Source organism: Camelina sativa, chromosome 8 (assembly GCF_030686135.1).
Source record: "Camelina sativa cultivar CO46 ecotype springtype chromosome 8, ASM3068613v1".
NCBI classification, from domain to species: domain Eukaryota; kingdom Viridiplantae; phylum Streptophyta; class Magnoliopsida; order Brassicales; family Brassicaceae; genus Camelina; species Camelina sativa.
Window position 1 is genome coordinate 8,409,100 of NC_141887.1, and position 14,155 is coordinate 8,423,254.

At 33.1% G+C, this 14,155-nt stretch overlaps 2 protein-coding genes across 3 annotated transcripts; both read right to left on the reverse strand.

Moving 5' to 3' along the window:
• Positions 1-4,522: 4,522 nt before the first annotated feature.
• Positions 4,523-7,353, reverse strand: LOC104706773 (NAC domain-containing protein 91). Of its 2 annotated transcripts, none has more exons than XM_010422984.3 (5): positions 6,512-7,353; positions 6,066-6,346; positions 5,710-5,979; positions 5,118-5,621; positions 4,523-5,020 (listed from the first exon to the last, which is right to left on the reverse strand). In XM_010422984.3, exons 1-5 carry the CDS (start codon positions 6,675-6,677, stop codon positions 4,838-4,840), a joined length of 1,404 nt encoding a protein of 467 aa, XP_010421286.2. In that variant the 5' UTR covers positions 6,678-7,353; the 3' UTR covers positions 4,523-4,837. The 2 variants fall into 2 exon arrangements, with proteins under 2 accessions (XP_010421286.2, XP_087318528.1); XM_087462402.1 differs by having other exon boundaries at positions 6,066-6,363.
• A 5,509-nt stretch (positions 7,354-12,862) lies between these two features.
• On the reverse strand, positions 12,863-13,315 carry LOC147939801 (uncharacterized). The gene has a single exon (XM_087461035.1). The coding sequence runs from the start codon at positions 13,313-13,315 to the stop codon at positions 12,863-12,865; it is 453 nt and encodes a 150-aa protein (XP_087317161.1).
• Between the last annotated feature and the right edge of the window lie 840 nt (positions 13,316-14,155).

Here is a 14,155-nt window from a genome sequence, read left to right on the forward strand (position 1 = left end):
GAGCGGTGTTTAATCAATGTTTGGTACAACATGTAAGTTTTTAGATATCTTTTTGTTTTTCAAATTGATGTAAAAATCTAGAGACTACATTCGAATGAGCATAGAAATGCTCTTGTGCGATTATGATAATGCTATCGTGTTTGAAACAATTATAATGCTATCGGGTTTGAAACAATATATATATATATATATATATATATATATATATATAAGTGTCTTAATGTTTGTAATTCATTACTTAAAACTATATAATAAGAAAATAACAGAAGATATAAGGTATTCGCCTCAAAAAAACATGTTTCTTCTTGATTACCATATCTGTGACATATAAAGACCTAACTTCAGCTTTGTCAATTCATATCTTTATTTCCCCAGTATTTTAAATTTATTTATAAATGAATCTCAAACTATTGAAAATATTGTTCAATTATTTTACTAAATATATATTTGATGTTTAATGTATTTTTAATACGTAATATTAATAGTATTTTATGTTTTCTGGAATTAGAATATTGCAAGAATTGAACATCTTAAGAAATCTTTATGAAGTCATCCTCTATTTTATTATTTGAAGACAAAAAAAAGGTAAACAGTTCGGGACTTCGGGTCCATGATTACATGTGCCCAAACACCTGGAGCTGACTCAGCTTATACAACATGATCCATGCATACATGTATGTGCGTGTCTAATGTATGCATCTTTTATACAAATTCGACTTAACAAAGTACGTTTATTTCCATATTTCTTGGTGGGTTTGGCAAGAATTTCTAGGAATCTCTAAAAAGTTTTCTTTTTTTTTTTCTAGTATTTGTTCTATATACTATTCGCTTATAAACTTTGAAAATATATTACACTATCTTTTACCGTAATAATCATTTACAAAGATATTGACATGGTCTTCCACGTACTCCTATTATTTTAATATATACTCCCAATAATAATAAATCACACGCTGATCTGATTAAAAATAAATCCATTGGGTGTGAAGTAGAAAGATGTCTACGTCGACGAATACTTTGATGTCTCTACAACAAAAATTATAGAAGCAAACCGATTTCGAATGACTCAAATCAATATCTAATTTTCAATTTTTTTTTTAAAAAAAAAGCAATATATATATAATTTAATTGTTTGTATAAAGCTGTTAAATAACTACATCGTCAAAATTGCTAGTATGATAGTATTTACCTTGTCTCCATCCTTATACTGTACTAGTTTCTACTATATTATATTATGCTGCAAACTATATTTTGTATCCAACTTTTGGTAAATTTGGTGAGATAGGGTCACTGGTAATTTTGGTTTAAACTGTGGATACTACGTTTTGGTATACCTACATAGTTCGGATCCGATCGTTTTCATAGGTTAAGTCTGAACTATATTTACTTTTGACATGCCATATTGAATGGACGAAGCAAAAATTTCATTGTTGAGTGGTTTTTTTTAATCTCCAAATTCATTAGATTTTATCACAATCCCAAAAAATAAAAGTTATGACGAATCAAAAATTAAGAAAAGAATCTCGGCTTTTTTTTTTATTGGTTTATTTTGACGAATGTTTTTTCTTCTATTTGTTGATATATTATATGATAAAATAAATAAGAAAATAATTTATGAAATATTTTGCATATCGTTCTGGAAATAACATGAAGTTCCTTTTATACCAACCGGCAACATGAGACTTTAATCTGATTCAAAAGTATATCCGAAAAGTCAAAAAAGAAAAAAAAAAGAAAGCCAAATTGACTAAGCAAAAAACTCTATGCTTTGAATACATAGACTTTTGTTTTATGCAGTGCCATGTTAATTATTTCTTGCATCGAGTCATTTCTATCCACTATTGTATATTACGCTTTAAAAGTGTGCGTTGCCTTTTCTGTTCATTAAAATAATTTGATTAAATAAATATGATACGTGAATTCTAAAAATAGTTGAGATATAAAGTTAGTTGGTGTTCGGTGCATCGCATGTGGAAGGAGACATGAGTCCAACTGCAATGGCGTTAAGATTCGAATGTACATATTTTACGCATTTACAATGTCGTTTAATAATGTAGTGGAAAGAATTGTATTTTTTGTACTCAAATTATTGTACTCAAATTATAGAAATTTCGGTTCGGTTCGGTTCGATTTCGGTTCGGTTAGTTGAAGAGATAACTATAATTAACTTAAATTATATTGAAATTAACCAAATAAATTTAATATAACCAAAAGTAACCGAAGATAACCAAAATTAACCAAAAATACATTACAAAAATATAAAAAAGGGGAAAAATGTTGATCTGGTTTTAAAAAATAGTATGTAACTTTGTAAATTCAAAATAATAACATTTAAATATATTAATTATTTAAAGTATTCAATTGTTTTGAATGTATAAATAATAAACATTTTAAGTTTATTTTATAATTTTGTATAATATTAAATATAATTTTTGGATATATTCTAGGTTTCTGGATATTTCAGTTAACCATTTAAGTGTCGGTTCGGTTCAGTTTGGTTTCGGTTAGTTTGGTTATAGGATTTTACTAACATTCAGTTATTTGAAGAACTTCGGTTCGGTTTTGGTTTGATTTTTTCGGTTCGGTTTGGTCGGTTATTTGGTTAGCGGTTATTTTGCCCAGCCCTAACTCAAGCATATATTATTGGTTTAAATACAAAATATGATACAACAACAATACAAACTACTAAACTGATTTTTTTTTCTATTGCAGTTATTTACATAGTACTAGATTTTAACCCGCGGTATACTGCGGGACAATTTTTTTAATGATGTTATGAAAAATATATGTTATATTTTTATGTTTGTTTTAATATGTTTTGATTAATATTTGGATTCTATAATTTTAGATGGATTGTATTTTTTGTGTTAAGTACCGGTTAGGATTAGCATAATATATTTAATTAAAGGGGATTTTCAAAAATACTCCTTTTCCTATGTCACTTTTTAAAAATACCCTTTCATGATGGTCATTTTCAAAAATACCCTTTTTCTATAAATAAAATCATTAAATTCTAAACCCTAAACTCCAAATACTAAACCCTAACCCCTCAAAACTATATTCTAAATGTAAAATGAGAACCCAAACCTAAAAAAAAAAATCTAAAAATTAATTTAACATATTGAAATTATGTAAAAGAGGGTAAAAATGAAAATGTTCAAAAAAGAGGGTATTTTTGAAAAAGGGTATCCCAAAAAGGGTATCCCAAAAAGGGTATCCCAAAAAGGGTATCCCAAAAAGGGTATTTTTAACAAATTTCTCTTTAATTAACTCGTTTGATATCAGACTAAATTATTTTGTGTATTTTTAGTTGACCAACCCGTAAAAACTTATGTAATGATATTTATGTAAACTCTAACCCGCTCCATAACATAATACGCATGAATTTTAAAAAATTTAGCAAGTTAAAAGTATCTAGAAATATTTAAATTGTAGATACTAATTTTTTTAAGAATGAAAGTATGTTTTTTGGATACTAATTTAAATATGATTATATTACAAATAATAACTTCAAGTTTTGATATTTATTTAAATGGAAAATTGTTTAATTATGTAAATCTTACTGAAAAAATTGTTCCAAATTAATAATAGGAGATGTAGTATTATAGTCCGGGTCAAATTTGTTTTTTTTTATCAAAAATATATTCAATTTACGAACATATAATATATATTTTATATATTAATTTTTGTGTTGTTAATAATCTAAATTAAAAGAAAAAAGTTGGCATTTTTAATGTACCAATTAATACAGCTTAACCCACGGGTGTTTGTTCAAAAAAAAAGAATACCGCTAGTATTATATACTTATGTTATAGGCAATATTACTATTATGAAGAAATATATCGAAGTCTTGAAGATATGGTTAATTGTTAGTTGAGCGTGTTTAGGTATTTGTTTGAATTAATAGAGTTTAATTTAGGATTTATGACTCACAAATCAATTAATGAGACAAATGGATTATGATAATCCGATGACCTTTTGACCCATTACCCATAAAACAAAATTTGGTTAAAGATCCGATCCACTTAAATAAACATGCGATCTTAGTATCTTGTTGAGTTTTTTTAATGACTTTTTGGAAATACAATTATACCCTATCTAATTTCAATTAAGTGTCTCCAATACAGCTAATTGAATGGTAATTTGAGTAATTAGTTTAGAAATTTTGGACATTTTTTTATTTGTACTTCTCTTTTAATAGTATTATTATTAAGATTGTAGTTATCGAAAATAAATAGAGAATATATATTTTACGTATTAACGATGTTTAATGTAGTGGAAAGAATTGTATTTTGTACTCAAATGTTGATGGCGATCCATATGAGTTTAAGCATTATCCAACTTATTTACTAAAATCAGGTTAGTTCTCTAATAAATCTATTAGCTTTAACAGGCCTGGTTGAAATTGTGGAATATATACTATTTGCCCCTAAGCACCAAATCACGAATGATGATTATACACAATTTTTATGCCAAAACGCAACTAAAATAGAAACGCAGCCTAGTAATCATTATCCTCGAGTGTCCTGAATAGAATCGATGTATTTAAATCGTATTTGGGAAATGGCCACAACACAATCTGAAGACGCATGTGGTCAGGAATAAACTTCCAAAAGCTTTAGATTCCCTATTACATCTAAACATACCAACTATAAAACTGCCGTACATGTTAACAACTACCCTCCTAAACTGACCATGGTTCATCTTGAACAACAACAACAGATGCAGAAACCTAGCCAAAGACACTATTATACACAAACCCACGTTCTCAACTTGTAAAAAACTTTTCTTTATTCTCATCATACGAATGATCGAACAAACATCCGATCCAGCGGGTTTATGCGATTATTAGACTGCAAACCGACATCACAAACACAAGCGCTACCACACCCGCTCTTAGCAGCCCTTTGTATGAACATCTCATAACTGCAATCTTCTTGAATATGAAACTGGTCTTGCTCTTTGATCTGGTGAAACTACCACATCCTTTCGTTATAGTTTCCTTTGTAGTGTCCTTAACCTGAATCCATTTTAAAGCGTAAGAAATAAGGTCAGAAAAATGTAACGCGTGTGAAAGGTTCCTATTTCAATAAATCTTTTTTTTAACTTCTTCTCACCTCTTTCTTGATACATAGGAGTTGTGTGCTGTCAGTTTCTGACTTGTGACTGTCAAGGTGAACCTGAAGACGTAACCTTCTTGGGGCATCACCTTGCATTACAAACTTCTCAGCACAACCAGGGGCTTGTGCCCGTCGTGTCCTAATCTTAATCCCTGTTTGAGATACATCACTGATCTGGTTGCATGTCCTGAGAATATTATGTGGCTCATGATGTGGTATCTGTTCTGGCTTCTGTTCCACTAACTCTTTCCTCTCTGGAAGCTCATAAGGAATCTCATTAAAAGACTCCAAGAACTTGGTCATATATTCATCCGCATCGTTTGTACCGTACTGAGTCTGAATGTGATCCCCATTGTGGTTTCTGAACAGTTCGTTTGAACCAGATTGATAACCATTGACAGAGGATCCAATCTCAGATTGCAACTGAGAGTGCAACGGAGAGAACAGTTTCTGATTCAAGGAATCAAACTCCAGATATGAGAGCCAATCAATATCATCAAGCTGCGATTAAAGTAAAGTTTGTGAGTTTACAAAACCAGTTATATACAGCCTCCTGTAATGAAAAGACATGTAATTTATTCATCCTTACTCCGGTGGTTGTAGCCTCAGCGGCAGAGTTTTCACTACGACATTCGCTGGAGACTAGAAGCGAAGATTCCGCGACATCACAACAAGGCTTCGTGTCTTCGGTTTTAGGGAAAACAGGAGATACCTCAGACATGTCAACCTCAGATCTCATCTCGTCCACAACAGTTGGAGACGAGACCGCTGGTTCAACTTCACATGACTTTGAATCTTCTGGTGCAGCTCCGTTCACAATATCTTGCTTCTTAAACAACTTGCAAATAACAAATGGGTTCTGCTAACCAAAACACTAATCAGAAACTCTAAAAGACCAAACACACACAAGTATATAATGTCATTGAACTCAAGTTGGTTTTATACCTGTCCAGACTTAGTTCCATCAAGATCCTTCTCTGTAGCGCGGTACTCATGCATAATCCAACAAGTCCGTGTTCCCTTAGGAGCACGACCTGTATAAAACACTAGAGTCCTCTTAACACCTATAATCTTGGTCTTCCCTGATTTAATCTTACGGTCTTTTCCCGTAGCCTTCCAGTAACCAGCCACAGTAGCTCGATTCATCCTACTTCCACTCGGATACTTCCTGTCCAATGGACAGAAGAAGAGCCACTCTGAATCTGTCGTCTTCACCACAGGAAAATCTGCAACATCACAAAATCTAACATAAATCTTTACTCTGTTTCTCTAATACTTAACTCAAATACACTGATTCCACTACCCCCAAGCTAAGCAAATATTGATCAAAACTAAACCAAAGTAAATCAAGATCGAATTGCTAATAATATTTAGGGAAGAACAATATTTACCAGGCAAATCCCATGGTTCCCATTTGCAGATATCGATCTCACGGATGACTCTGACGTCGTCATCGTGACCATTGATCTTGAGCCGGAGATAGTACTTTACTAACTCTTCATCCGTTGGACTAAATCTGAACCCCACAGGTAGTGAAGCCAGCGATAATACATCCATAGGTGCGTGCGACTTTGAAACTTCGAGAAGAGAGAAGATTGAAAAAAACACAGATTCGAGTTCAGGTTAAAAATCCCAAAAAAAAATTGGATCAGAGATGCGATTCAAAAGGTATCCAGAAGAAAACTTAAGGGAAAAAAACCCAGATTCCAGAATTTTGATCAAATATGGGAAAAAAAAAACCTAAAATTTGGTAAAGTGAAGAAGAAGGGAAGGAGATGTGACACGGTTTGGTCAGACAAGAGAGTTATCAAAAAGACATGAAGAGAAAAAAAAAAAAAAAACAGTATGTTGTGTCTACACGCGCCACTACTGCTTCCCAGAAACTTCAAAACCACGTTTCTTACGCGTAAAGAGATAATAAGGAAATACCTGTTTTAACCCTGATACTGTGGATGTAAAATAGTTATGTAGCCTATGGAAAGTAAGGGTTATACTAGTAAAGTGAGATTACATGAAAGAGAGATATGTCAGCTAATGAATTCTATACTGACACGTGGAAGAGGCAAAAGGAGCTTGTACGGAAATTTCACTATTTCCTGAGTGGTATGAATTATAGTTGGAATACACTTATATGTGTTTTGTAATATTTTGTAAAAAGAATAAAAAATGAGAGAGATAAATAGTCATCAAAGAGAGATTGGGAACACTTTCTTTGATTAAAGACAACTTCTATATCTTATTCTTCTTACAACAACTCCTTATTTATAGTGAGAAACAAAAGACATGAGTCACACACTTATACACTTGGTAATGACAAGTGTTGAGTTAGTGTAATACTACATGAACAAGTGTCATGACATGTGTCTTGTGATGGATTAATCACAATTATATTTCATAATACTCCCCTTGATTATCCATCACTATTGACGAGTTACGTACTATATCATTAAAAACCTTGTCACAGAAAAACCCATTAGGATAAAAACCATGACAAGAGAAAAAGAGTATAGTAACGTAATTGATATGCGCAAATTTACCCTAGAGCTACTCTCTCAAATTAAGAGATCACTGTAGTATTTAGGGATCATATCCACAAGGACTCTAGATCACACAATAGATTTGTTAATCTTTCAATTAAGCTAAACAGAAATAAATTGTATTAAAATCGAAAGAGCAAGAAAAACAATAAAAAGAAGAGTTAATTCAATAAAAGAGAAGATAGGTTCAGGAAAATTCTCAGGAAATTCATAAAAATCAGTTAAAATAATTGTTAGGATTTATTATAAACAATTCTAGAACTCAAATCACAAAGGTAAAAATAACCAGCTCTCACTGCAAAAATTATCTAAGTCTAAAAACTAGAATTCCAAATCTCTTTGCAAATCCTAATGATTAAACTAGCATTAAATTCAGGTTTGATAAGTTCACAAAATCCCTAAATCAAATCTCTTTGTAAATAGGTATTTTGCTCATCTAATATTATTTCAGGAAATTAATAACACTCTCATGTCTATCAATTAACCTAAGATCAGAATCTAGGTTGCTCTCGCTACTCTAGAATATACAATAAACCAATCTAGATGAAGAATTCTATAGATATTAACCTAACAATCTGATAACCTAACAATTCATGAATTCCTTTGAAAACCCTAAACCTAACAAGAGATCTACTCAGACATGATCAATGAAACACAAATCATATTCTGAATAAATTGCATTAAAAGATTAAAAGAAGTTGAAAAGGAGTTCTGAATCTTCTCTGGAAGGAGTCTTGATTCTTCTCTCCAAAAACTCTCTAAAATCTCTCAGGGTCTTCTCTCAAAAGTTGCAGGGAAAAATAAACCTTAGGTCTAAACAATGACCATAAAAATCCTATATATATTCCTAAAACACGAATGGGGACTAATGATGCAAATATGGAAACTTTGGGGCAGATTTGTAAATCTTCAAAACTTGTGGGAAAACTTCCGATTTGTCTTGTGGATATTGCATCGATCGACACCATCACTTGCATCGGTCGATGCCTTCTCTGAATTTGTCTCCCAACTTTGCAGCTTCAGCCTCAATGCTTGAATATGCTCCAAATCTTCCTATTTAGCTCCATTATGCTCCCATCCATACTAAATCCTATAAAGACTCAAAAGACTCTAAAAATACCAAAAAGACTCTATAAATAAGACTTATATCATGGCTGAAAATACCTAAAAACCATGATATATAAGTAATCTCCCCCTCGAAAAGATATGTATAATCTTTCTTCATAAATCTCGTAGATGACGCATTCCAATACTGTGAATATGCTTTCTGAATGTGGTAGTCGGAAGCGCCTTTGTGAATAGATCTGCTGCATTGTCACTTGAGCGGATATGTTGAATATCAACTTCCTTCTTTTGCTCGAGTTCTTGAGTGTAGGAGAAAAATCTTGGAGGTATATGCTTTATTCTGTCGCTTTTGATGTAACCTTCTTTGATTTGGGCGACACAAGCAGCACTGTCTTCAAATAATATTATTGGCTCTTTGCTGATGACTATTCCACTCGATTCTTGTATATGGTTAGTCATTGATCTGAGCCATATACATTCCCTCGATTCTTCATGAAGAGCAATTATTTCTACATGATTTGAGGAAGTGGCGACCAAAATCTGTTTTTGTGAGCGCCATGAGATTGCAGTTCCTCCAATTGTGAAAACATATCCAGTTTGGGATCAGGATTTATGTGGATCTGATAAATATCCTGCATCTGCAAAACCAACAAGACCAACCAAAGAGTTTCTAGGATAGAATAATCCCAAGTCAATCGTACCTTCAAGATAACGGAGAATATGTTTTATCTCATTCCAATGCCTGCAGGTAGGGGATGAGTTATATCTTGCAAGTAGATTAGTAGCAAATGCAATATCTGGTCTAGTGCAATTTGCAAGATACATGATTTCACCGATAGCACTCATATAAGGTACTTCGGGACCAAGTATTTTCTCGTTGTTTTCACAAGGTTTGAATGGATCACTATCGACATTCAGAGATCTATTAACCATTGAAGTACTCAAAGGAGTCGCTTTGTCCATATTAAAGCGTTTTAAAATCTTTTTCGTATAATTTGATTGATGCACAAATATTCCATCTTGGAAATGCTCTATTTGAAGCCCGAGACAGAATTTAGTCTTTCCAAGATCTTTCATTTCAAACTCTTCCTTCATATGAGTTCTTGCATCATCAATCTCCTTTTGAGTTCCAATTATATTTAAATCATCAACATATACAACAATGATCACAAATCCCGATGGAGATTTCTTTATAAAGACGCATGGACATATTTCATTATTAACATATCCTTTCTTCAATAGGTATTCGCTTAAGCGATTATACCACATGCGCCCAGATTGTTTTAATCCGTAAAGTGATCGCACAAATTTCATTAGATTTAGAGTCTAATGCCTCAGGAATCTTAAATCCTTCTGGAATTTTCATGTATATATCATTATCCAATGATCCATATAAATATGCTGTCACTACATCCATAAGGTACATTTCTAAATTCTTAGAAGCCGTTAGACTCATTAAATACCTGAATGTAATTGCATCCATGACTGGAGAATATGTTTCTTCATAATCAACTCCAGGTCTTTGAGAAAAACCTTGTGCAACAAGTCGGGCTTTATATCGTGTGATTTCATCTTTCTCATTTCTTTTTTGCACAAATATCCACTTGCAACCAACGGGTTTTACATCATTAAATGCAGTGACAAGAGGTCTAAAGACATTTCTTTTATTGAGGGAGAGCAACTCAAGTTGCATAGACTTTTTCCATTTCTCCCAATCAGGCCTATGTTGGCATTCTGATATGGACCTTGGATCTCGATCGTCTTTTTCATGATCGATCTCTTTAGATACAGAAAAAGAGAATATTCCATTATCATCATCGATTTCATCTCTATACCATAACATTCCATTTTGGGCATAGTTAATAGAAACCTCATATTTTTTTGTATCATCCTGAGGACTTTTCTCTTTATTTGGTTCTTCTTGAACCTTTTCATCTCCAATTTTCTTTTTCTTTCGGGAATTTTTATCTTTAGAGCCCATTGGCCTCCCCCATTTCAGTTGAACCTTAGGTTCATTAGCTTTGCTTCTGTCAAGTTCCTCTCTAGGAATTTCAACTCTTGATGGTGCATTTGCAGCGGGGATATATGACTTTATCACCCTTTTTGTATCTATAAACGCATCTGGTAATTGATTTGCCAAATTTTGTAAATGGACAATTTTCTGAACCTCCAGTTCACGTTGATGTGTAGGGGGATCAAGATATATCAAAGATGGTGTATACCATGTAATATCTTTTAGTACTTGTTTAATTCCTCCCCCTAACACTGGGAATTCATCTTCATTAAAATGGCAATCGGAAAAACGTGCCGTAAACATATCACCAGTTTGCGGTTCAAGATATCAAATTATACTCGGTGATGCATAACCGACATATATACCCAATCTCCTTTGTGGTCCCATTTTTGTTCTTTGCGGTGGGGCTATAGGAACATAAACCGCACATCCAAAAATACGGAGATAGGATATGTTTGGCTCTTGGCCAGATGCTAATTGTAAAGGGGAATAGTTATTATATGCGCTTGGTCGTAATTGGAACAATGCCGCAGCATGCAATATAGCATGATCCCATATAGAAATTGGGAGCTTTGTTCTCAATATTAACGGTCTAGCAATGAGTTGTAGTCGTTTAATCAAAGATTCAGCCATGCCATTTTGTGTATGGACATGAGGAACCGGATGCTCAACATCGATTCCTATTGACATACAATAATCATTGAAACCTTGTGAAGTGAATTCACCATCGTTATCAAGTCTGACTTTCTTTATGGCATAATCTGGGAATTGATCTTTCAACCTGATTATTTGGGCAATGAATTTTGCGAAGGCCATGTTTCGTGTTGTCAATAGACACACATTTGACCATCTACTAGATGCGTCAATCATTACCATAAAATAACGAAACGGCTCGCATGAAGGGTGGATAGGTCCACATATATCATCATGTATTCTCTCTAAGAACAATGGTGATTCATTCCCAATTTTGGCTGGTGATTGCCGAATTATGAGTTTTCCTTGAGAACATGCATCACATGAAAACTCATCATATTTAAAAATCTTTTGGTTCTTTAATGGATGGCCATTAGAATTTTGCACAATTTTTCGCATCATGACTGAACCAGGATGTCCAAGTCTTTCATGCCATATCTTAAATGTACTAGTTTATTGTAACATAAGATGCAAAATTATTTATTTTTATGCAATACAATCCAGAGGATAACTTTGGCAATTCTTCCAATATATGTTTCTCCTCAGATGTTATGCAAAGATATTCAATGCCGTTCTTATTTAGAGTCTCTATATGATATCCATTTCTTCGGATATATCTGAAACTAATCAAGTTTCTATGAGACTTAGGGCAATATAATGCATCAATTTCAAATTTTGTTCCCCTTGGCATTGAAAAATTGGCTTTTCCAGAGCCTATAATAATCTTTGCATTACCACATATAGTACTCACGCTTCTAGCAAAGTCTTTTATTTTGAGAGAGGAGAAATATTTTTTCTCTTTAAGTATTGAGTGCGTTGTAGCACTTTCTGCTAGACACATATCTCCATCCTCAATCTCAAAATTTGACATTTTTCTGAGAGAAAATATTTATAAAATAAACATTAATAAAATAACAGAAAGTCTTACAAAAAGGTTTATTATATAGTACAATAAAACTATTATTCAAAAATACATATATTAAAACATAAATTACATATCAAACTATGACAAAGCATATTATGGCATATCAGCCTTATTCGCATGATTTTCCGTTTTCATTATCAACGAGAAAATCTAATATATCAAGATGGGGTTCATCGTTTAGGCCATGAAAAGACGGTCCAGCTTTATCATAGATGAGGTTGGTCTCAACATCCCTTTCTTTTGCCTTTTGGGATGCTTGGTATAGATCGGCCAAATGTTTTGGAATACGACAGGTTTGATACCAATGTCGATTCATGCCGCATCTATAACAAGTACTTTCACCTTGTTTCTTTAAAACGCGACCAACATTATTGATTTGAAGATTTTTGTTGGTTTTTCTTGCGTTGAAGTCATTATGAGAGAGACCCCTTCCTTTTCCTCTTCTACGACCTTCTCCACGACCTCCTCCACGACCATGACCACGGCCTCGACCGTGTCCGCGTCCACGTCATCGCTCTTGCCAATTATTATAGCTGGATGTAGCAACATTCACTTCTGAAAGTGGAGCTGATCCAGTTGGACGGGTTTGATGATTTATCATCACGAGCTCATTATTTTGTTCAGCAACATGCAGAACTTGCATCAATTCAGAATATCGAGTATACCCTCTTTCTCGATATTGTTGCTGCAGGAGAACATTTGAAGGATAGAAAGTTTTGAATGTTTTCTCGATCATATCATAATCGGAAACTTCTTCTCCGCAGAGAGCCATCCTTGAAGTGATTCCGAACAAAGCGGAATTGTACTCACTTACACTTTTGTAATCCTGAAACCGCAGGTTTAGCCATTCATGTTTGGCTTTTGGTAAGATCACATACTTTTGGTGATCAAACCTATCCTTGAGAGCGATCCAGAGATCTGCGGGATTTTCTCTCGTGATGTATTCATTTTTTTTAACCATCGTGGAGATGGTGACGCAAGAATATCATGGTTCTTGCTTTTTTCTCTTCTAACCCCGTTTCTGAGTTAGTATAATACTATATGAACAAGTGTCATGACATGTGTTTTGTGATGGATTAATCACAATTATATTTCATAATACTGAGCTGTTTTTTTCTTATTTTTTTGGGTTAACCTGAACTGCTTTTTAAGTGTCAGTGGTTTAGTAAAAGAATATATATAAATATTTTAATAATTGGTTTACTATATTAACTTTGAAAATTACACAAGTGACCTGCCCATTTAACTAATAGAGCTTGTTGTTTAAGTCCAACAAGAGAGGTATTATTATACACACACAAAAAAATATACTTGTAAGACTGTAGTAAGTTGTAACCTAACCAATAGGGAAAAAGTAAAGCTAATTATGAAAAAGTCAATACAGAGACCACTTAAACTGGACATCCAAAATGGAAAATAGTTGGAGGATAGATGAGTAGTCCCAAAGAAAAAGACATGAACCAAGTAGACTCTCTTTATAGCAAAACCAGTTTGTTGATGTTGTGCATGAGAACAAATTGAGAAACTAGAAAAACTTCGAGCTACAGAAGAAAACTTCGGCTGAATGCCAAATAAATTGTATGCCTCTATGCAGCTCATGTACTTGAAAACCATGTGGGAATTTCTTAATTTTCTTTTTGAGTTTATGATTTAGAAGAATATTTGTCTTTTCATGAATGGATTTGTCCGCTCCATTTCAACACTTATTTGGAGAATCATGACATGAGTCCAACTATAGTTTTTTCTTTGTAACAATGGTTTTTAATTTTGTGTCAAATTTGACGTCTTCTTGAACTTTGTT